Consider the following 25,305-nt stretch of genomic DNA (forward strand, 5'->3'; position numbering starts at 1 on the left):
TTTTAAAAACTCAAAAACACTGACCATGGTAATGTGGTCCAAATCACCAGTGATACACATGCCAAAGGACATTCTGCTTTCCAAAAATAAATAAATGAACAAGTAAGCAAAAAAAGGAGGAAAGATGTCTTCTTAATGAGCAGCCAAATATGATTTGACACGCCTACTCAGGACAAGAGCCAGTGCAATTCACTCCTCTTCATTCTCCAAATTATTCAAGTTTTAAAATTATGCATCACAACAACCACTATTTTACACCTACTCAAGACTGGGTGTAATATTTAAGCCAGGCATGTCCAAAGTCCGGCCCGGGGGCCAATCACGGCCCGCGGTCAGATTTTATACGGCCCCCAGCTTCGGTTTTATACTGTATTATTTATGGCCCGCTTGGACTGTTGATCCGAGTACATGAATCATAAAAGGTTCAAAATGCAGTTTCTCCTGTCACCTCATGGTGGCAGCACCACTCTAACTCTATCTGGCTCTGTGACTTTGCCATGAACCATTTTCGCTAATTTCTAACCATGGCGCCTGTAAATAAAAAAAACGGAAGTTGACAGTGAGGGCCGCCGCTTCCAGGAGAGATGGAATTACAAATTTTTTTCACTGAAATCAAGGTGATTGTGTTTGCCTAATTTGTCAAGAGACGTTGTCTTGTTTAAGGAATTCAATGTAAAGACACACTAGCAGACAAAACATGCTAACGCATACGACAAGCTAGCAGGGAGTGAGCGTTCTGAAAAAGTGAAGCAAATTCAAGCTGCTTTAAACTTACAACAGTGACTCTTCATGTGAACCTGTGAGTTCAAGGAATTCACCACCAAGACAGGCTACCAAGTTGCCAGGTTAGTTGCCTATAATTGCTGGTGTTATGTACTTGTAGATGTGACACAAATATTACTTTCTGAATGATTTTGTGAAAGACAAGAGTAAGAGTCATATGTTTTTCATCTTAAACGTTAACAGACTTACATTACTGAGTAATATATGAGTAATGATTACTCATATAAGTCATGTTTAAAATGAATGTGGGGTTAAGATTTTTATCAACTTTTGGAAGTTTAAGATACTCTAACAGTTTGTTCTATGTTATCTGACTCCAGATGTGAAAGGAAGGCAGAAATGTTTTTTGTTTTTTTTTTTAATTTGTTCACACCTGAGTGGCTTAGATTTGGTTACATTGCCATTTTAAAAAAATTATATTTTGACAGTGAAAATAAAGTTGTTTTTAAAATTATCGCTTTTATATGTAATTTTTACTGTTTAAAAAACGTCCGAAGGGATAACTGGCCCCTGTCAATCTCCACATTATCAGATCTGGCCCTCTTTAAAAAAAAGTTTGGACACCCCTGATTTAAGCTATAATGTTAAGCTGGTGAAACTCTTTCAATGTTTATTCTTTGTTAAGCCCTTTAAACTTGCAAACAGCTGGTGCAGGCCCTCAGCTCTGGATACATTATTTATTATTTGCTGTACCTAGTAAACATGCAGTATTTTGAAATTATACCAAAATGCGTATAGCAGGTACCAATAAAGGGCAGAGTGCATGGTGGAAGGGACCAACATCCCTTTAAATTTATGACAATTTCTTTTAGGGAGTGACTATTACCAAGTTATCTGCCAAATTTGACTACTTTAGATGGTCAAAGAAAGAGTTATTTTATAAGGTGACTCCACAAGGTGAAAAGGAAAGAACACAAGGAAAAACAAAACATCAAACATTCCCAGTGTGGGACAAAACAAGAGGCTGATTTCCTGTCATGCAAGTGCAGGCAGACAAACAGAGGGGAAGTCAAGGTCCCCTTTCAGGATCATTGTTTCCCTAGTTTAAGACTTTAAAGGAGTTATTGGTAGTTTTGAGATTCAATAACTAGCTCCAACTAACAGCTGCAGGGGGCAGTAGTGTATCTGGAAGCACTGTTATTACTCCCACCCTTGTGTTAGTGGTAGAATATCAGCATGAAGCTTCTTTCTCAAACAAAAACTCAGACAGCTGGTCAAAATAACACAGCTGCCTAATGTTCACAGGATCGGTTGCGTAAAGATTCAGTTCCTCCATTTCCAATCTGAAGAGTCAAAACTGCACGAAAGATTATCTTCCAAATATCTAAACAAGGTCAGTGCTGCCACAGTTTGGTCTGAAACAAAAATCAAACATAACACTATTAAAAACTTAGTACCTTTTAAATATGACACAACATTGCAAACTTACAGTATAGAGGAAACACTGCGACTTCAGTATCAACCTCCATTCTCTTACAACCTCAGGCAACAACAACACAGACTTCTGTTTTCTTTGACTCCAGCATTGTTTTTTTATGGCGTTGTGTAGCAGTTCTGATAATGGTCCAGTTGTAAATGGCTTCAGTCACTGTTCCATTTGCATTGTTGTGTTTACTATTCTTTTCAGAGCTCTCTGTCCTTGTACATGAAAAGAATATTTAGAATTGGCCGGGGAGTAAAGCTAGGTCCTGACTGAGGATAATTCTGACTATTTACTCTAATGGTACAAAGTGGTACTGCAGTAGTGCCATAACAAATATTACAAATACCTTTAAAGCTATTTATTGCAAAAATTTAAAGCAGGAAACAAAACTGATTCAGTTTTCTTTGAATAACAGAGACAATGATTGAGTTTAAAACAGAAGCTGTGAAAAGGTTGTGACAGCTGAAGTTGTGTCCAGAGGTGAGGTGAGAAATTATCTCAAAAACCAAGAGTGAAGTTTGAGGTTACACATCAAAGATGACTGGAGATATTTGAGCGTAACCTTACATCTAGAGGTGTTTGATCAAGATGTATGACAGATAATCCACAGATGAAGAGTGACCAAAACCAAATAATCAAAGGAGAGAGAATAGCATGGCGTGCAAGATGAATTCAAACAGAAAGCAAAGCGCTTGCAATAAAGCGACAAAAAAAGACAATAAAGTGATGTGACCAAATGGAGACCTCAGAGAGGTGCTCAAAAATCAGAAGATGTCCATGATTCCACACGGGCTGAGGGTGTGGGGTTTGAGCGGAGAGCTGTGTACAGAGGAGGGGCCCACAGAGGGGAGTTTGCAGAGGGGGCAGCAAGTGAGTGAAGGCAGGCGGGTTCAGGTGGAGTTGGGGGAGCCAAGCGAGTGGAGAAGTGGGAAGGAGGAAGCGAGACAGTGAGAGGTTATACCTGCGAGGAAACCACTTCGGTGTAGCTGCTTAGAGTGTCCTCAGAGAACTTAGCAAGCTGGGGCAAAAAAAGAGGCTAGTTAAACACAAAGGGAGGCCCGCACTGCGTCTCCTCTGTGCGAGTCAGAGTGGAAGGGTTAGATTGATAGTTTTTTAAATATTTTACTGAATTCAGAAATGTTAGATTTTTATTTTCTGAGCAGAAGATTTGTAACCATGCTGCAGATTGCCCACTCCTTTTTGCATTTTTCATTGAAAATCCAACAAATCCAGATAAGAAAAGTACAGTTTCATCCCTCTCATCTTTTCATTTACTGTCTCTAATATCAAGCCATCTATAATATCCATCACAAGGAAAAGATAAAGATTCATTAATTTCATAAATCTGTATTCAACAAAAAAAAAACAAACTACTGACTAGTGGTAATCTCCACCCCATTGATATAGCACTGTAAATGCTTTCTTTTTTTGAAAAATTAATTGTTCTTTAATTACCTTTTAGTACCACTTTCTTTACTACATACTTTCATATTAAAACATGTTAAAACTAGATTTTCTAATACTTATATTGTTCAAGCCCCTTGTTTTAATTTTCTTCCTTTCATTTATGTGAAAAACAAAATATGAAAAATTACACATTCCTTGCCTCAAACAAATCCCACATCAGTTGACCGTGCATACATGTTTGGCTTATGAATAAATATTTCATATTTGAATATGAAAATCGGAAAAATAACAAAGCAAACAGAAAATGTAATTAGTCGATATTTAACTTAAGTTTGAGTTCACTTAAGTTTACAGGAATACTATCACAGAAGCGTTTAAACTATTCCAGAACAACAGAAAGTTTGTTTTAGCCTTTAAAGTTAATCTAGTCCCACAACCATGATAAAAACAAAAACACTGATGCATCTGTTGCTCACAGTCATTTTATAATGACATGACTCCATATATGGAGATTCAATCTTCATTTGGTGTTGTACCATTAGAACATAATTGTGGGCCTTAACTCATGTGTCCTTTATGATTCAAACCAACATATCAGTCTAACCCTTCAGTCTGTGTAACATTAGATATTAGTTACAATACAGAACACACTTGTCTGTGTTAGTAACAACAGCTAGTGTGTTAGTCAGTGTGTGTTTCTAACCAGGCCAGCTGGTGATGCACGGCTGAACTCAGCAAGGACCCGGGCCTCTCCGAAGGCGTTTACCAGCACCCACATGACCGGGAAGAGAAGGGGCAAGATGGGAAGGACACCCATCAGCTGTAAACAATAACAAGCATGAACATTTGATCAGTTTACACAACGGTTTGATGAACATATTATTGGAAGAAAACTATTGTACTGTATTTACTCCTGTCTCTAATACATGTCTGTCTGAAGATGTAAAAGGTTCTACCTGAAGCTGAAAGAAGTTGTAGCAAGCAGGGGTGAGGCTGGGTGCATCACAAAAAAAGCGGATGGTGTTTACTACCAGGAAGGCCACCTATAGGTAAAGATCAGAAAACACACTGAGAGTTAAAGGTACAAAACATTACATTTGAGTTATTTCAACAGTGCTGTTGTCTGGGGTGAAATATGGAACTGCTTCAAATGGTTTTAATGTCAGACTTAAGGTTCTTTTCCACAAAAAGACCCATAACATAAAAGAGAATGCATGACATGTTCATGACTTTAGTTGAATTATGGGTGCTCGGAATGTTATGTAATAAGGTATCGGACCCTAAATTCCACAAAGAAGTAAAAATGTGAGATGGTATGAAGTTGGTGTGGTAGAGACCTGAGTGACAATTTATACTTTATGTTTGATGAGTAGTTAAATACTGGGGAATGGAAAAAGAAAACAGGGGTTAAAAGGAAAACTGGTGATTACATAAACTCACCAAAACAACAGGACACACTAGCTTGGTAATAACTGACTGCACTGTGAAACGCTCATTATCCAGCACAGTGATTGGCCGAGACAGTGCCAACTCCAGACTGTTCCTGTTAAAAACAAAATGAGATACAGACATTTATAAATCTATATTTTTAATATTTACAATATGCCTAAATACCTTTTCAAAATGGTAATAATAATAATGATAATAATAATGGATTAGTTTTATATAGCACTTTCTATGGACACATACTCAAAGTGCATACAGTGGATCATTATTCATTCACTCCCACATTCACACTTACTCACAGTCACAAATGGTGGGCAAAGATTGTGCTACAGGCATGAAGGCATTGGAGTTTAAAATTAATGTATAAATAAAGCCACTTCTTCACAATTAGGTGTAAACGGACAGGTTTCCTACCTGACTGGATCCAGGACTGGGGTACGACCACTCTGACACAATCGATGTTGCTGTGGACTCTGGGGTCCTCTCTTCTCATTGGCTCGGGGAGAAGGAGGTGGGGAGAATGGGGGGAATAAATCTCCTGGCTCCAACACAATGTGCTCATCATCCTGATCAGAAAAAGCACATTAAGTTTGTCAGTGTGTATATTTTAAAGGCTAATCTCTACTAGGCACTTACAGCAGCAGTGACATTAATCATTATGAATCACAATGTTTAGTTATTTTTTTGATGTAGAGTCAAAATAGCAGAATATGTGTGTGAGATAAACACAACTGAAAGACATACACCACCTTCCTGTAATTCAGAGCCAAAACACAGTTTAAATAAATAACAGCTTTTTTTATTACCAGTAAGAAAATAGTCTAGTTCACCTCATTCTGACCAGCTGTAGGAAAAAAAGAGAAGTACTGCATGAGCTGCTTCTCTCTGATGTTTACATGCCTCAGTAAATTAATTTGTTTGCTTTTTAGGCTTGAACTACACAGTCAAAACAGAACATATGACAGTGATAGATTTAAATAAAGGTAGTTTTCATTATTACTTCAACATATGGACATATTTCTTATACGCACCTATTCTCACTTTATTCTGACCCTTATTGTACATTGTTGACTTGTCCTAGGGCTGGGCGATAAAACGATAACGATATATAGCCATAATAACTTTCCCCGATAGAAATATGAGACATGCTTGATACAATTTTGACAGAATTCATTCGTCCAGGTTTTTGACAGATGTAAGAATAGTCAATCCTTATTAAGTAGCACCGCACCGATCACGCTAGAGCCACGTCAAGTTAGGTTGAAGTACACAGCACAGGCATAAAAGCAGCCGCAGCACACACTTTATTGTTTGTGCTGCAGTGGAAGGTAATGGAGTGTTTCCCGTCCGAAGAAAATCTGCCTGAGAACTCAGGCAAACCGATATTGAAAAGTAGAGTGCTGCATAGAGGGTCGTACTGTCAAAGCATGTTAAGTTTCATTTTTGGTTTATATGCCAGTACAGAATGCACCTCCATGTATATACCCCCGTCATTGTTTGGTGAAGATGGTCTGTTTTTTTTGTGTTCTGTTTTAAAACTTGAAAGCTTTTACCTGCTGGTCAGACTTTTAGTTTAGTTTTAAATATATGTGCCTGTTTTATTTATCGGAAAACAGTTGTATAATGTCTTCAGCACATCTGTCATGTTCAACTTCTGACCGAAAATAATCATATTTAAAATCAAAAATAACCTTCTGATGTCTTCAACACTAACTTAAGAGTAACGGAAAATTTAAGCTTGACAAAAATAGTGATTTGATTTATATCGTGATACATATCGATATCGTCTGATATGAAAAAAATAATCGTGATATGATTTTTTTCCCATATTGCCCAGCCCTAGTTTGTCCTAATGCTCAATCTCTCACATATCGTTTCATTTCATGTTTGTATTCTTTCAGAGAATCTTCAGAGAATCTTCAAGTGTTAAGAGATGTTGTATAAAGTCTTGATGCGTTAATTGTAATCTTTAAGCATTTTACTCTTGTGAAGCACTTTGTCAAAGATGCTATATAAAATTTAACTTCTTAAAAACAGAACCATGTGTCTGCCTTGGCTCTCAGTTCAACTTTAAGCAGCAGCCAGATCTAATAATCCGACGATGCCGCTATGCGTATTTAAGGTATTGGAATTACAGCTCTCAAAAGGCTTGAAAATCAATTCACGTATACTCAGGTCAGCTGGAGGTGTCTTTGGTAACTGATATTGTGCCACATGAGGGAGCCTGTGAGTAATTCTGTTGAAATCCATTCTTTGTGGTATTTCACAGAACACTGACTCACCTTAATGCCTCTGAGAGAGACAAACGCTTCTTGTCCTGGTCTCAGTGCAATGATGTCTCCTTCTACCAACAAACTGACGGGAAGGTTAACCAGCTGCGAGTCCCTGTAGGTCCAGTGTAGGGACCATGATGGGGATGAGGGTGTGTACAGGTCCGGGTAGAGAGAGGGAGACCACCGCACTTCACCGATACAGCCTGACAAATAGTCTGCAGTACAAGGGAACAACCGACACAACAATACTTTGGTAAAGACAGGATGATCAATCACCGATGACCCAATTCCTCAGTATGAGACGCAAGAGTCCACTGAAAAAGGTGTGATGCATTAGAGGAAAGAAGACAGAAAATAGAAAGTGATTTGGACTGTTGTTGCACCCAGAGCTCAAACTGTTATTTCTAGCTGATGTTAGATGTAACAGGATGCAGATCAATACTAAATGCTTTGATACCCCTTGCAAATCCTCAGACATCCTTTGACTTTGATACCAAAATCAATCACTCACAATCACTTTACCACATTGGTAAGCTCAAATTCATTTCTACATCTCCTGAGGAAAACAAGAGATAAAAACAAAGTCCCAGCATAGAAATTCAGTTGAGTGGAGTAATTACATGTATGTATTATCAGAACTGGATACCAGACTGCTGCTCAGATTTGACACCAGTTCCACCAGTGGCCACTCCCTGTACTTCTATAAAAAAAATGCCCTGTGACCCACAAACTATTTTGTCCGTAAACCAGAATGACAAAAGAGTCATCTGTGAAACTACTGGCAGGACATCTACAACTGCAACAGTCAGATATTATTTGGTTTATTATCAATTTTTATGATATGAAGGGAACGCCTTGGTATCCTACTGGAAGAACTAGAGGAGGTGGCCAGTGAGTGAAATACCTGGGGTTCTGAGGCTTCTGCCGGAAATCCAGAAAAGCAGAACTAGTTGGATGGATGGATGGATGGATAGTTTCAAGGTTTTAAATAATCTAAACAACTAAAATTAAAATTTGCCAATGGAGTATGACATTCCAATGTGCTGTGATGTACTGCATTTGTGTAAGTTGTCTGATAGAGGTGTAGTGGGAAACAACATGGTTAAGATACTTTTAGTGGCTTGCAAAAAACCTATTACAAGGAACTGGAGAAAGACAGAACCACCAACAAAGCACCAATGGATCACAATTATTGAAGGAATATATGCAATGGAAAAAATAACTGCCAAACTGCGACTACAAAAAGCACAAACGGACAAAAAAATGGAATAAATGGACTGATTACAGAACCCGGAATGGTGGAAGGACTGAATAATGTGAATGCAGTGTCATGTAGTGTACCCAAGCAAGGTTTGTTTGCAGTTTTTGGTGACTATGTATTTATAAAATGTCAATAAAACTTTAGTGAAAAAGAAAATTTAAATTTGCCAACTCACTGTCTAAGCAGCCATTGGTCTGATTAAAAAAGCACAAGCATGGACAGAGGGTGAGGTGCTAGTTCACATGTGCAATGGACTGCATAATGTGCAACTAACACAGAATCCAGTCACATTTTTGACAAAAGGGTTAACAAGCAGCTTTGCATTCACAGGAGGGTAGTCCAATTTGGAGCCTGGAATTCAGGTTTAATAACATAACTATGAATAATTAGTTAATAATTATTATTTTGACCTTTCACCATAAAAACTGAATTAGTTCATTCTTGCGTCAAAGTGAATATTTGCACCAAACTGATGGAAATTCTGTCAAAGCTTTCCAGAGACATCACATTCATAAGAATCATCTGGAACTTACTTATCTGGATACTACACAGAGGGACGCATGGACTGAACAAATACATAATGGCACAGATACAAGTTTTAAACTGCGGTGAGTCGCCAGAGTGTTTGCACAATCCTGACAACTCACTGTGTTCATTTTCATAAGAGGCCAAACACTTCTAACATTAAGAATGACTTTAAGAAACTGAGCACCAGAAAAAGCAGAATCACTGTGTGCGGGAAGAGAGACCTGCTGTAACATTAGCATACATAACATAACATAAATTGATCTGGTGAGTAACAGGTCTGACTCACCGTTGAGCTGTGTGATGATGCCCCTGAGACGACGAACCATCTCACTCTTCTTCAGCCTCTCCTGGCGTCCGACCAGCAGCAGGTTCAGCAGGAAAAGCAGGAGGAGGGCTGCAGCGTTGGCCAGCTCGATACCAGAACTGCACACGGGAAAGTGATATAGGCACATATACTTTATACTGGACGTGGCGAATCATAAAAAACAGCATTTCTGATTTTAATACATTCAATATAAAGATTAAAATGAAATAGCTGCGGGCAAGTGTGACTTAGCAAACAGTTCGACAGCTGGTGTTATGTAGCTGCAAACTGATTTCACATTCTCACTTCTCTGTTCTTCTTGTAAAATGGTTCTGCAGTTACATGAACAAGTGCATAAATACGCATGGCTGAGACTCAAATGTGGATTTTTAAGGGTTGGTATAAAAACAACAGAAATAGCTTATTACTTTGATAGGTATCAACACTGATGAAAAATAATATTTGACTATAAAAAAATTTAAAATGGTTGGCTATGCTGAACTGAATATCAAAGTATATCAAATAAGTAAATACATTTAGAAATATTCTCTATCAATGAAAAGTGGAGCCATTCTTATTTTTGAGTAATTATTTTCCCTCAATGCCACTAATACCAATTGCGAAGCTTAACTTTAACCACTGACCATTATCAGTGTCAAGTTCTGCTGACGCCAATACTTATGTAAATGTAGACATGATACATGAAATATCTTATGATAATTAATTAGCCAAAACAATTCATCAGTCTAGCGCGCAACATGCTAAACTCAAAAATAACTAAATAACTGACTGCATCACGTTTCCTGATGCATACTTTGTATGAGAGACACTCTAGGACAGGACACTTGCGCTGAAATGAGGACACCTACCTGCCCTTTGGCTGGCTGCCATGGCAACAAAAAAATCCCAGGACCACCAGAAGAGTGAGGGCAGCACCCGGCCAATGGAGACAGGAGTGACGGTTGCCATGGTAAAGAAAGCTGTTCCCCCATTGTTCCTACAGAAATGTGACAAAATATTGGTCACAAACATGGTTATATATAGTGTGTTATATAACGTCATTTAACATGTGATGGCTGTATTTAATGATGAAGAAGTGACCGCAAAGTTATTTATAGGTTGGATTGAGGCTACGCTTTGTGTTTGTTTAATCTGAACTTTAATCTGAACTCAGATGAGGAGCATGAGATACTAACAAGGAAACTACACTTATTTATGACAGCCCCAATAAATATATGTTGGAGCCAAAGTACTCAAACTTCAAGTGGCACTCGGTGGAACCTGGCAAATACATTTTAAGTTAAATGAAGTTTTACATATACTAACAAAATACAGCTGCACACAAAAATTCCTTTAAGCATAAGATAATGGAAAACCAATGTACAGGAAACAGTTTCTTAGATATTTTTGTTTTAATGGCAGAAAATACACAAGGCTACAAGCTAATAAACTTACAAATGAAATTATTGACACACAGCTGGTAAAAACTGGCAGAATTATCAGAGTCAATCACCATTTCCACATCATTTTCACACTTTTATTGACATAATTGCAAGCTGCTTCATTTCTATTGGTATCTCTGCTTATCAGACATTTCTTTGTATATTTAAGTATCTCCCCTGTGAAGTATTTGTTTACAAAGTAGAAAACACAAACAGAAATGTCATTTTTTATTTGTGCTTCAATTCTTAATGGCAGTTAATGGTTCTTCATTAAATGTATGTGCACATAAATAAACTACTGTAATGTTTATACTACATTAGTGGCATAATATGAATGTAAAAAGAGAAAATGTTAATATTAGTACTGTCAAACGATTAAAAATTTTAATCAGATTAATCACACGATTGCTGTGGATTAATTTTGATTAATCATGATTAAATATCATTCATTTTTAATCTATATTAATCATGTTTCATTTTGCATAAGCGAACAGACTCAAGAAAGAAGGGACTATATGTGCACTTAACGTGTTTGCCACGAGCTGGGCAACGCAGTAGCCGAAGTGCTAGCCGAATCCCCGACTAATGTATGCTTTGCGTTAATGTGGTATTTTAAGATGGAAGTGCTTCAGTGAAAAGAAAACTTCTTCCTGCAGAGTGTGTATAATACTTTGTCGGTCAACTGTTCCATCTTTGGTTTTTTTTGTACTCATATTTCCATCCAAGACCAACGTGCTGTTTAGCATCTTCCATCTTAATGGGTTGGTTCTGCTGCCTGTAATTACCACATCAACTGCCCCATTTGTTCATGCGCAATGCTAACTCTACTTGACAAAATGCCTCAAATGTGTTGCCAGAGACATTCAGAGTCATTCTGCGCTGCAGATGGGTTAATTGCATTAAAATTTTTAATCAGATTAATCATGATGATGGATTAATCCACGTTAATTTTGACAGCCCTAGTTAATCCCCTTTATTAGTATTTCAGCAGCAAATTAAAATGCCATTATTGTGACAGCCATACTTCCAATAACAAATGGTTCAAAAACACTTGAATTGAGACTCCAAATGGGAACTGTTAGAAGAAACTTTTAATGAAGGAGAATATTATGTCATCAGAAGTCAGTTATTGTTGGACTTAGAAAATACCCTTTGCTTTCAGACAAGACTGTGTATTTTGGCCCCATATCTGTGTGAGAAAGACTTCTCCTTACTTCCTGTCATAAAAACCAAATTACAGAAGCAGGATGGATGCAGAGGTAAAGCTGAATTGGAGCTGACCTCAACTGACTCAGAAATCACAGCACTAGTAGAGTACATTCATGTCAGCTGTCAATAGTCCTGAAATACCAAAGAGTTATTTCATTCTGTTCTGTTTTTATTTTATTTTTTGTGTGCCCATGTTTTTCTTCCGTTATGGGGACGTAAAACTAATTACATATTCACATTGTGGGGACATAAACCAATGTTAAACAGCTACAATGTTAAAACCAGTAAATGTCAGGGTTAAAACTTACCTCGTTTTAAGGTTAAGGTTCAGTTTAGGCTTAATGTAGTTAACATTTAGGATCAATGGAAAGTCCTTTAAAAGCATGAAAATCTCCAAGCATGTGTTCAGCTGAGGCTACAGCTCTTGTTCTTGTCATCTGTGCAGTGGGTCTGGGGCTGACAACAGTCGACAATAAAGCATATTCTTGTCAGGAATACATTTGGCTCCAGTGTGAGCTCTGAATACCTGAACAGGATCGGCCTTCACTGCTTTTTTGCAGTCATAATGGTGGCTCTTTGAGGGCTAAATAGAGGTGGTACATAGTGTAAAATGTTTAAGAACCACTCGAGTAGGGGGAACGTAATGAATAAAACACGGCTGATAGTGATATGTATGTGTCTACCTGTAGGGATGTCCGTCTGCGTGCAGTCCTCTGGTGCTGGTCCAACAGGCTGCTGAGCTGGTCCCGCAGCTTCCCAAGAGCCTGACCAGTGGACAGGCCCAGAGTCACCGCATTCTCCTCCTGCAACAACACACACAGCATCACTGTAACTAAATAATCCCAATACAAACACACATGACAAAGATCAGCTGCTGATCAGTTGTAAAGACTAATAGAATTGCTGGTTCTGCAAAAAAAAAAAAAAAAAAGAAAAAAGGACAATATTCAACTTAATTCACAACTGGATAACAATTCACATCAAACTAGACATTAAAAAAAACAAAGTCATTTATAAGATTTTGCTTTTTGAGCGATTAGTAATTATTTTTTGATTCCTATTTTATGTGTTCTACATTAGCTCTTTCTATTTTTATTCATTTTTAATCTGATGTGCTGAATATACCCACATCTGGGGAACTGTGTTTAATCCATGGTTTGAATGACAATAAAGCTGAGTCTGAGTCCTTCAAAGCCAGAAATTTCTGTAGAAAATGCTCCTCACTATTACTGACACTTTGTGAAATGTTCTGTCTGTGCTGATCAAGCAATAAATTTTATCCATCAGTCTATCACAAATATTTAAGCTAAAAGGTGATACAGGGTATGTATACAAGTATTCTGTATAATATACACAAATAAATACACAGGTTCTATCAGATAAAAAAATAGATCCTTTTGTTTTTGCAATACCGTGACTTGTCATCTGATCTGTTTTTCAGAGGGATGAAACAAATCATATCATTAAATAATAACAGCACTGTCCAGATGTTTCTACTACTTAATATATATTTTGAATGGGACAGGTTCCCGTGTAATAACAGTATTTAGTGTGGCATCTTGGTAGGGTTTCTCTACCATTATAAGATTTAAGTGCAGCAACTAAGCAGTTTTGCACAGCACCTAAGCTGAAGAAAACTGAAAAACTGTGCCAACATGTCTATCCATTCTGGAGAGAAAAGACACTGTTAGAGCCCTTTCAAAGCATTATATTATGGGTCCATATTATAAAAAAATCTTTAATTTTTAGTGAAACAGCAACAGCTAAATCCCCAAAAACGAGTGTGTATGATGTTCTTCTGATACAGACGAAATTAAGTAAATGACGTTGAAGTTCCCATCGTCTAACTACGGTCACTATCTGCTGGAGGTTGCAGCTACAAAAGCAAAAATCGTGACAACTTAGTGTTTTATGACCATTATGAGAAATGTACAAATATTTTCATCTCATTATGAAAGAAACAGTTGCAAGCTGTAATGAGAGGAGAGATGACCACAGTGGACGAAACAGATTATGTAACACAATATTAAACTAAACTGAACAGAATGTATTGTTTCATTTTATATAGCGTTTGAAAAACAATTGAACTATCTTGAAAAATGTTAACATTGTACCAACCTAGCAAGAAGTAAGACATCCCAAAGTTTTTATGCTTAAATGACAATATTTTCGTGTAAACGCAGTTGGCTGAAGCAGCATGAAAGAGACAGAAAGGCTTTAACACAAACTACCAGCTCTGTTTGATGTTCACCCTGTCAGCAATCCAAGTAGTAATTTCACACTCATACACAAACGCAAAGCGAAGTGGCACACCCAATGTTGAAAGAAAAGGGGATGAAAATGAGAATAAAAAAGAAGGACAGTGTTACATTGCTTTCTCTTCTCTCTCATGGAAAAGAAATGTCAAAATGCTGAGGTTACACAAGCTGCCATATTTTACTCTATGATGCATTTTTTTCAACCTGAGTCTGGGAGTTCACATGCATAACACATAGCACCAGCCAACTGACACACTGGTAATTACAGATCAATCAACCCTTTTGTAAGATGTCAAATAAGGTAATCTCCATGTCCAGACAGTACAGAACAAATGAACATGTTTTTAAATGAGTGACGACAAATGCAGTCATTTCCATCAATGGGAAAGTGACCTTTTCCCATGCCCATGTCAACTTGAGGATGTGGTATGTCTGCAATAGCCAGTATGTTCACACAAGGCCAATATGAAAACTCACAATCACATACACACAGTGTTCAGCTCCGAAAGATCTGCATCCCACACAGCTGAGCTATAAATACCTCCCATTTCCCCAGAGTAACAAAGCCCTGTCAACAAACCTCTCCAGACAGACGCAAACATAGAGACATGAGAGTAAAGCTACGTAAATCCTCACCTACAAAATCAGGAGCATTTAACGAGACATATGGACTGACCCCTCAGCAAATAGGCGAGATATCATGCGTTACATAATGCAGCCTTCACCGAGAACAACTTTAATTTGTTCAGCCCCAGAGTGACAGACACAAACAGGAGACGACACGGCAACACAGCAAGACTTACACTGCTCTCTTCCTCAGACAGATGCCTTCTCTCACTGTCCACACCATGATGGCCCTGCCCTGCTCTGCTCTGACACCTTCAGATCTGTACCCGGACCTGCTCGAGTGCGGTTTAATACGAGAGCTGTTCCATTTCAGGAGCTGCTTCTCAAACAGCCTGCTCATGTCTACAGTCAGGAGAGAGCTGGTGATGCTGCAACAACCTCACCCAAATTTCCCTCGTCACTGGGCTGCAGACAACAGAGCCCAGCGTCAGAGCGCGCTGCCAGCTGGACTCCCATTCAAAAAACATCAAATCTGGCCGCCGCTGCTGGCAGTCAGCGGGCCTCGCTCAGTTCAGCGAGGTTCAGCAGCCGGACGGGACGCTAAGCAACAAAACCGCGACGGCAGAGATACAGAGGAGGGGGTGACATTGGGTACAGAGTGTGTGTGGGGGGGAGAAAAGAGGGGCTTTGATGACAGGAACAATGCCAACCTGGCCTGGATCACCACAAACAGGCTTTATTCCACTCTGACCAGCTTAGCACAATTTGCACTTTCAGAGGGGAGCAAACAGAGAGACTACACAGAGTAAAATGACACTGGACATATGAAAGTACAACCATGAAAAAACAACAGATTAGTTGGGATGGATAGCAAAACGGTGGAGATCAACAAAATAGCCAATGTAGGTAAAAATGATTATTCAAACAGCGTAAAATAGGATTGTGGAAATAACTGCAGTGTTGTTATATTGCACTACTGACAAGCCAACTGCAGGGGACGGCAAGCAAAAACTACAACTACGATAATTACATTTTTTTAAAAATCGTTTTTCAGGATGTTATCAAAACAACACTTTTAGTCCACAACATTACTATCCCAATTGTCATCTGAGCTACATTTCAGAAGACTCATATGGATCATGTCATAATAAACTGTACATTTCAAATTCTACTTATCTTATATCCACCTGATCTTTTTGTGTGCCAAACTATAATCAACCAATTTTATTTGCAAAATCTTTTATTCCTTCAGCTGTCACACTTTTAAACTCTGAAAGCAGTCATTTTATGAGATTTTTTTAGTCTTTTAGCCAGCATTGGTATTTATTGTTAATTATTTAATGTATTTATTTGTAGTTGCCTTCCAATTGCCTATCTGGTATTTGTATACTGATTCATGTTTGTCACATTGCATTTTGAATGTGGATTGATGTCTGTGATAAGCTGCAAATGAACTGCCCATATAGGATAAATAAAGTTTTCTGAATCTGAATCAAAATACCCCAAATACTCTGTTTTGAACTACTCCATGGATATTAGAACTGCCAAGTTCACAAACAAAATAAGCACACAATTGTACAGACATTTTTCATTTAGGTCACTGTGGCTCCACAGTGCTTGGGCCCTGGTCTGGCTCGGTGGAAATACTCTCCCAGAATAAATGTAAATATTTCCATTGTGCCATAGCAGGATTATCATTCTCCTTGTTTCTGCTATCGGTGCATTATCTTTACTTTTCAAAGTCCCATTTACTGAATGAAAGAACAACAACCTCCAAGCTGCAACTACATCCTAAAAATAGTCTCTGAAATGTGCCATTAACTTTTTTAGGGATTTAGTAATTTAATTTTAATACCAGGATGCACCTCACTTCATTTACACATTTCACCAACATCCTGGATCAGCAACACCTGACCTAGTTACCAAACCAAGATAACTATTACCCCCGTTTGAGAACGATAGTGCATTGTCCCATACCTATCTGCAGTATTGGCACAGTACTTACAAAGAGAGAGAAGACTTGGCCCTTGCTTGCTATTCTCCTTTTATTTCACAACTATAAACCTGCAATTTTTTTGACTAAATGTCTACACAAAATACAACATAACATTGTTTAAAATACAGACACGTAACAGTTGTCTTTGAAATGTTTTGTCTCAGCTATTCCTAGTCCTTCATAATATTTAGATACTATGTGCAAATTCTTATATTAAGTATGAAGAAAACATATAACTGTTTTTCTCCTTTTCAGAATTACCCTGTTATGAGTCACGGTCACTCTTCTCAATGTTTGTTTATGTTGCCTTTATACACATTTCCTTCGTACATCCCTGTGAGGAATGTGATTTGTGACACAATTAAATAAACGATATGGACCTAAAGAGTAATTCCTTTCACACGATATATTTAGCCCTATTATACAACCTCAGAATAATTTAATTAACCCATATGCACTTTGGCAGCCTTGAATAATTACATTAATACACTGAGAGTGAATTCAATATAAGCCATCTACTGGCACTGGCTTTTCTTTACGAGAGAAGAAAGCCATTGTGCTGTAATTATTGCTTCAATAAAAAATATCAGAGAGGTTTCTCTTTGGAAAGTGCGGCTAATGTAATAGAAGGTGTATTCAAGGTCTGTTATATAATCGTCATATTATTAATGCATGATTTCAATACAGTGAACCATTAATTACATATCATTCTACACCATGTCAAGTCATTCTAGAAGTGCAGAAGGAAAAGTGTACTCTACCTCTACGACTGGTAGAAAATTCATATCTGTCTGAGTAGGAGGAAAGCTACACACTCCTGCCTGTTGTGTTATGAGTTAATGATTATATAACACAACATAGCACATAGGTGGGACCTGTGATAGAAGAGGTAATAGAGCTCCTCTTTGAGCTTGTTGAGCAACAGTTTGGAGCCACGTTCCGCTCCTCCACACATTCTGTTGACCCAGAGGTGGCCGGCTGTGAAATATCTCACCTACACATCTATGTTTAACTCAAGCGCTTTGACTGTTTAACCTTTTTAATGAGTCATCTTAATTACAGTGAAAACCACTGACAGTGATTACATCTGTCCAGGTCAAACCGATCATTATAAGCAGGAAATTAATGCAACCAAACCTTTAATTTGTCACCCGTCTGTATGTCTAATACGCAGTTAGTGATGATGAGGTTTATTCACCTTCAACTATTGGGGATGACAGTTTTTGTAGATGCTTCCATACCTGTTATGTATATGTATGCCATACGTGTTTAAATCATTTCCAACTTGGAATTAAAAGCAGCACAGGTTTTTCCCCATTCAGCTGCTTGTATGAAGATTCAAAGGATACGGCATGAACACAGAATTAGTCTGACTGTTGCCATTCTGCGTAGTTTGTAAAACACCATTTGAGCAATGCAAGTTTTAAAACTGTCATCTACCAGCCTCACTGCTGACTCTTCTGACTTATTCTCACAGGGGCATCAGATGACCATGCAGTACCAAACAAGGGTGGCTTCAATTATAGATGCACATCCATTTTCTTACATTTCTTATTCAAAGGAAATTATTTTAAAATGCATGCAACAGGAGCATAAGGTATGAAAACACACAAAATGAACACTGCAAAAAGATGATTTGATTACAACAAGCAAATTATTTAAGCAGTATTTGATTGGGAATGATTCTTACTAAGGGTGACTGATATTTTGGGCCTTTTTGACTGCTATAGGCTGTCATCACTGAAAACACATTTCTTTAAATAAGTCACATTTAATGACAAAATGCTCCCGTAAAAAGGGTTGAAAATAAATATAAAAGTTACAGTTACATACTGGAAATAATGGCTGCAATAATCCCACTTTGTTGGAGCCATAAGACCATATTTGAACTAGGGCTAAGGCTAAATACTAATTTGCTGACACAACAAAATGGAAAATCTCAAAGATTTGCAGAAATGAATGATCATAAAAGATCTTGTTAGTGCAACTTCGAAGCCACTGCTACAGCAGAGCTGTCTGTCAGGAAAAAAAACAACTTATTTTTGTAGTCAACAACAGCTCTGAGAGTCAACTCAGCAGGCAAGCGCACCTGTTAATCAAAACATGATACAACAGAAATCAGTATCTTCTATTAGCTCTAAAAGTGGACCAGTGGATCACTAGTACATACAGAAAGGTTCGAAAGACAACAAACACAGACACATATATAGAATAACTCCTGATAGTAATGAATTTGCTTGGTATGTGTAGAGGGAAAGAAAAAAAAAAAAATCAGAGGACATCAATTGCAAGGCTTTTTAGAGGGAGCATCAGTAACATTACACTGTAAGATAATTCAACATGAGCTTCACTTTCAAGCTGTGGTTGTTTACCCTCGGTGTAAAATAGCCTTGAACCAAGAACACGCTTGAGGGCAAATTGGTTCAAGTATCCTCTAATGTAAGGCATCAAGAGTCTAAATAACCTTATAAAAACCCAATCATATTCTAGGAACTGTGCAGTATGAGCCCTTGCATCAGAGCATTAACTATCTCATGGGCTCTGTTTGCTCAGTTGACAATTCTTCTCTTCAGGGACATTAAAGCATCTCGGGCAGATGCTCAACTGAGCACCTAAACTTACCTGCTTCTTATCCTGCGGCTCCATGGCAACTACAACCACTCAACATGCTCTGCTCCTCAAGCAGCCAACGCCACCTGGCAGAGCCCTGTCAGCACCGCTCTGCGATATCCAAATGTGGATGCCGCACACTCGAGGCTCTTGGAGCGTCTCCCTGTCAGCCCGCCTGCTGTGGAAGCTGCAGACTGAACAGAGGCTGAAGGCAGCCAGGTGTGGCCTCAGTCCCCCACCTGGCAACACCTCCTGCCACGCCTCCTCTGCCAGTGTGACAGGAGGCACAGCAAACCTGCAGGCACCAGCACAAAAGTCAGGGAAGTCAGGGAAGTGACGCTTTGGTTTGGAGGATTAACTGATGCTCGGGTTCATAAGACTCCTCTTCATAACATTTATCTGGAGATCTGTAAAGAAATGACAAATAATAGACTTGTTAACTGCAGAATTTTAACAATTCAGACTTAATTCAGCTATTGTCTGAGTTTAGTCCTGGGGCGTCATGCAGTAAGGTGTTGACGCTACCCAGATGTTAGCATAAAAGCTCTATTGAAAGCACACCAAGGCCCCGAATCTACTGACACCAGATGCAGTCACTCTGACCACATAAGCAGCTTCCTATGGCACAAAAAACCCCAGTGAACCCCCGAGTCAGCAGTCTCCATTGGCAAAGAGTTGACAGCACTCAGCCAGACAGACACAAGAGAACAGAGCCCAGCAGAGCAAAGGGTGAGTGAGTGCACAGACTCCAAAGTAAGACTATCCAAGAAAGATTAAAAGAGAGAGTCAGTGAACTGCAGAATCCAGGGGAGGGGTGGACATGTAAAGTGCAAGATAAACTAATTTGCAAATGAGAGGAGCATCATTAACAATCAGACTTACAGTGTGCTGAGAGACAGAAATAGCCAGATTCATCCCTTCAATCTAGTCTTGGCTGCAACTTTCTGTTTAATCACCACTTTACCTGGAATAGCCACTTCCTTTTAATTGTGGTGACAATTAATTAACCTCCAGTATTAAGCTAGTAGCATCCATGTTTAGACCAATCTGACCTACTGATTCAGTGATAGTCCTAAACTTCGCCAGCTAATCCTTGTCGGACAAGCCAAACAACTTTGGATGGACTGCAGTCTGCATGGGAGTAACACTAACACCGGAAGTAGATGTTTAATGTACAGTTGATATAGTTGATAAAAAACATCACTTCCATTTACGAATTTATCATTTCCGCTTAAAATCTGTGGTGGTGCAACGTTTATGCGCCATGTAGGAGATACGTACACAGTACAACATGGTTAAAAAACATTTGCTATACCAATGTTTAGGAGACAATCTTAAAAAGCGAAGGACTATAACTCCCACAATACTACCTTTCAATGCACGTTGTATGAAAATCGCCCCAATTTCAGCCAAAAGGATAAGACTACGAACTTTATAGTCGGGAGAGCCCTGTTTTCTATCTTATGCTGACACAACATTCGCTAACTAAACATTAAACTATGTGAAATGTAGCTAGTCTAGTTGTTGTAGCTAGTTCCAGAGCTCCCCATGCTCAGTCGAAGGCATCGCGGGTAGACGTCCCCTTCCCTGGATGTCAAAGACAGATGCTAACAGAAGCTTCGTCCAAACTACACCTCCACAGTGTTCGTCCTGACAGTGCAGCTTGTCTTAATAAACAATTTCTCAACAAACTCACCCTTTTTTTCCCCCGCCCGGGCTTCAATGTCCTTATTGTGCGACGTTTGTCTCCGGAATAAACGCAGTTCGGTGCCTCTACTCTGTTGCAGCAGCCATGTTGAGAAGCGTCCTTCTGCCTGGAAGAAGAGATACCGCAATATGATTGGTCAGCGCCAGAGTACTCTGTCCTCTGATTGGCTGAAACGAGAGTGGGCGAAATCCGATTGTTTACGGTTCTATTTTGAAATAGGAAACTTCAATATTTAATGGATTGTGGTTATTTATCGCTATTACATTAATAGTTATACTGTTATATAAAAGGTACATTTTCCTTAAAAGCTAACTGGCATATTTGCAAAATATCCTTGAGCCTGTCACGCATTGTGATATACAATGAAAACAAAGTGCTTGATATTAATTGTTTGTTTACATATTTTTCATGAAGTTAACAGTTTAAAGCTGTATTTCATGATAATATGGAGAGACAGTGGGTGCATATTGAGGCACCGACACCGCCTGTGGCTCACTTCAGCCGTACCACAGCCACTAGAAACAAGTCACTGGCACCAGAAGTACTGAGCCACAGGCACCGGCACCTCAGGCACCGGTGCCACAGCCACCGGAAGTAAGCCACAGGCCACAGTGAGATCTCATCCCTACTGCCAGTTAAGGCACTTATGGAACACACCCCCTATTCAGATAAGAGAGTGATGAGGATGAAGGCAGAACAGAGGCAGGACCACAGCAGGTCCAGAGAGGATCCAGGGAAAACCTGTGAGGACATAAAGTACAAAGACTCCAGGGAAGAAGGCAGTACTAAATAATTCCAAAGGCATCAATTACTGATATGTGAGGGATTTAGGACTGGTTGAAACTGACCAAGTCTTTTTCCTGGTATATTTTTTCCCCACTACATTTTTTCCTGGTATCCCCACCACCACCACCAATTTTTTTACCTGGTATTTTTTTCCCCTGTCACACAAGTGTGTCGCCTCTGTCTGGTCCCTGTTAGGTTCAGTGCGTCTTCCCCTTTGGAATTGGCTGGGGGGCTCTTCCTTTAGGTGGTGCTGAATGTGGGTAGAGCAGTCATCTCGGGAGCTCGTCCGATGCTGTAGGTGAAGTCTCTGTTTTATCCGGTTGCTTCACTACGCATACAGGATTGAGTGTGTAAATACCCTCCACCAGTAGACACCTGAAGACTAGGGGGGAGCTTAGAGAAGATTCTGGTAGGCAGATAGAGGGACTGGCTGCGGTGGCTTTGGGGTGTGTTCTGGCTGTTTGCTCAGGTGTTCAGGTGAGTTCTGTTTTTTTTCAGGTAGGCTGAATTAAAATGGCCTCGGTAGAGGACTTTCTGTCTGCTCCTTCAGAGGAGTGGTTAGACAGCTGTTCGAGTGAGCGACTACTTAAGATTGCTGAACATTTTGATGTGGATGTGGGTGATAAGCGGCAGAAAGGTGTTATGAGGCAGATCATTAAAGGAAACCTGTTAGAGAGCGGGCTTCTTCAGTCTAAGCTTCAGGTTGGCTTGGCTGTTGATTCTGGTGCTGCGTCAGTCTCTGATGTAGGCGACGCAAGCTGAACGTTTGAGCAGCGCAAGGCATTCCTATTACTGCAGCTGGAGCTGAAATGTCTGGATCTGGATGAACGTAGACTGAGTTTGAGTCAGGGTAGTGGACCCAGACCTGCTCAGCCCTCTGATGTTCCACGTTTTGAGGTGGCTACTAATTTACGTTTAGTTCCTCAGTTTTGTGAGCGGGACCCAGACACGTTCTTTTCTTTGTTTGAGTGCGTGGCCGACAGCTGGGACTGCCCACTAATTTTTTTTCCTGGTATTTTTTTCCCCACTAAATTTTTTCCTGCTAATATTTTTCCTACTAAATTTTTTTTTCCTGGTATTTTTTTCCTACTATTTTTTTTTTCCTGGTAATATTTTTCCTACTAAATTTTTTTCCCTGGTATTTTTTTCCTACTAATTTTTTTTCCTGGTAATATTTTTCCTACTGTTTTTTTTTCCTGGTATTTTTTTCCTACTAAATTTTTTTCCTGGTATTTTTTTCCTACTAATGTTTTTCCTGGTATTATTTTTTCTACTAATTTTTTTTCCCTGGTATTTTTTTCCTTACTAATTTTTTTCCTGGTGTTTTTTTCCTTACTAATTTTTTTTCCTGGTAATATTTTTCCGACTACATTTTTTTTTCCTGGTATTTTTTTCCTACAAATTTTTTTTTCCTGGCATTTTTTTCCCATTACATTTTTTTTTTGCATTTTTTCCCCCTCCACTAAGTCTTTTTTTATGTTTTTTATTTTTCCCATTTCCAATTTGCACATACATTTCCTTGCACTTCGAGTGCTTGGGGGTGGGGGGGCACCAGTCCCCTAGTTTGGTTTTGTGTGCTGTGTATGGTTTGTTTATAGTTAAAGCACTTATTTCCTTTTTGCATGTAGTGCAGTGATCACGTTGTTGGGTGCGGGCTGCTGGACCCCTGAAGGCTGCGGTTCCGTAAAGGGGGGGGGGATGACAAATTCATGGGTCCCAGCATTAGAAGTTGTGAAAATTTCGTGTAAGCTCCAGAGTAAAAGAGAGGCATAGAAGCCAGAAGTCGGACGTCCAAAGTTAAGTTTCACTTCCAGTGTGGTATATTGACTAAAATTAACAAAATTAGGCAAGTGAATGTAATAAACCTGTGTGGCCTACTTTAATTACATTTTGTTGCTAAAGTTTAGTTAGATCTTCTGTGAAAAAGTCTGTAAAAGTCAGTAGAGCTATCAAATCAGGCAACATCACTTTGACAGCATAGAAATAATTTGTTTCTTTTTCTTCAACCATTTATTTATTTTGTTTTACTTGATGCATGCAGTTGAATAGTACAAGTGGTACAAAAACAGGACCGGATCCCTGGTCAAAAGCTGCAGGTACAAAAACAAAAAGAAGTGGAAGTTAATGTGTGCCAGACATATTCATTGTATTCACTTTTTAAACAGCTTCATTACTCTGTAAGCAAAAGAGATGTCTAAACTTAATTTGTAAACGTGACACATCCAGAGAAGCAATCACCTGAAAACTAACCATTAGGAAATTCTGAGTTACTCAAATACCCAAAGGCATTTACATACAGCACTTCGAGTGAATGCAATTTTTTTTTTTTTTTTTCAAAAGCTGTTAACAACCCTCCTTTAATAAATGTGTAACTGATGTGTAAAGTGTTAGTGAATCAATCATCCATTATTCATTCAACATGCATAAATAGCTATGAATCCATGCATCACTTTATGCTCTTGACACTAAATCTAGCCACTCTATATTTATTTTCATTATTTAATTAAATAAATGTCCATCCATCCAGCATGGGGCAGCAATCTGAATCCAGACCTACCCATCCTCGGCCACCTCCTCCAGCTCCTCAGAGGGGAAACGGAGACATTCCCAGGCTAGCTGAGGGGTGTTTTCCCTCCAGTGTATCCTGGTACTGCCCCAGAGAGGCTTCCAGGAGACATCCTAAAAGATGAACCACCTCTGTCAACTCCTCTTGATGTGGATAAGCAGGTGCTTTTCTCCAAACTCCTCAAAGATGACCAAATTCCTCATCCTTTCTCTGAGAACAAAACTGTTTCTGTTGCTTGTATTTGCCATCTCAATGCCTTGTTTATAACCAGTAGCAAGGTAGATCAAGCAGTAAATCAAGAGTGTTACCTTGTGGCTCTGCTCCCTCTATGCTTGACATCATCTTGAATCTTTGCAACAATTTCATTAAAATGAGGTGATGAATTAATAAGTCAAGCACACAAATTTTTGTCCATGACTTTTATGTTCAGTTGGCTAAAATACAACCAAATATAACTGACATTATAGTCAGACCTATGACTAAAATCCAAATAATCTAAATGGTCAGGGTTGGGGTTGATATTTTAAATGTCAAAAACAGTATAAGTTGCAAATAGTTTGTTAATAAATCCAGTGCTGTGTATCAGTGACAAGCAATGCAGGACACTCAGCCCAAATGTCATTCACTGTGATGAGATTTTACAGACCACCATCTAAAAAAATGTGGTTTAGGATGAAAATTTGATTTGATTTAAACTGAAATCATATAACAAAAAGGTAATCGGTATGTATGATCAGG

The 25,305-nt window shown here is 38.8% G+C and overlaps 1 protein-coding gene across 1 annotated transcript in view; it reads right to left on the reverse strand.

Annotated features, from left to right (window-relative positions):
* The window catches only part of tmem94 (transmembrane protein 94), a 37,736-nt gene extending 16,427 nt beyond the window's left edge, over positions 1-21,309 (reverse strand). Inside the window, 11 exon segments of the mRNA XM_030163474.1 lie at positions 3,168-3,224; positions 4,317-4,433; positions 4,570-4,656; positions 5,054-5,156; positions 5,474-5,625; positions 7,342-7,547; positions 9,408-9,544; positions 10,295-10,422; positions 12,760-12,879; positions 19,520-19,914; positions 21,204-21,309. Coding sequence (XP_030019334.1) covers positions 3,168-3,224; positions 4,317-4,433; positions 4,570-4,656; positions 5,054-5,156; positions 5,474-5,625; positions 7,342-7,547; positions 9,408-9,544; positions 10,295-10,422; positions 12,760-12,879; positions 19,520-19,543 — 1,131 coding nt within the window. The 5' untranslated portion in view covers positions 19,544-19,914; positions 21,204-21,309.
* Positions 21,310-25,305: the final 3,996 nt, after the last annotated feature.

The sequence above is a fragment of the Sphaeramia orbicularis genome, chromosome 19 (assembly GCF_902148855.1).
Source record: "Sphaeramia orbicularis chromosome 19, fSphaOr1.1, whole genome shotgun sequence".
Classification (NCBI taxonomy): Eukaryota; Metazoa; Chordata; class Actinopteri; order Kurtiformes; family Apogonidae; genus Sphaeramia; species Sphaeramia orbicularis.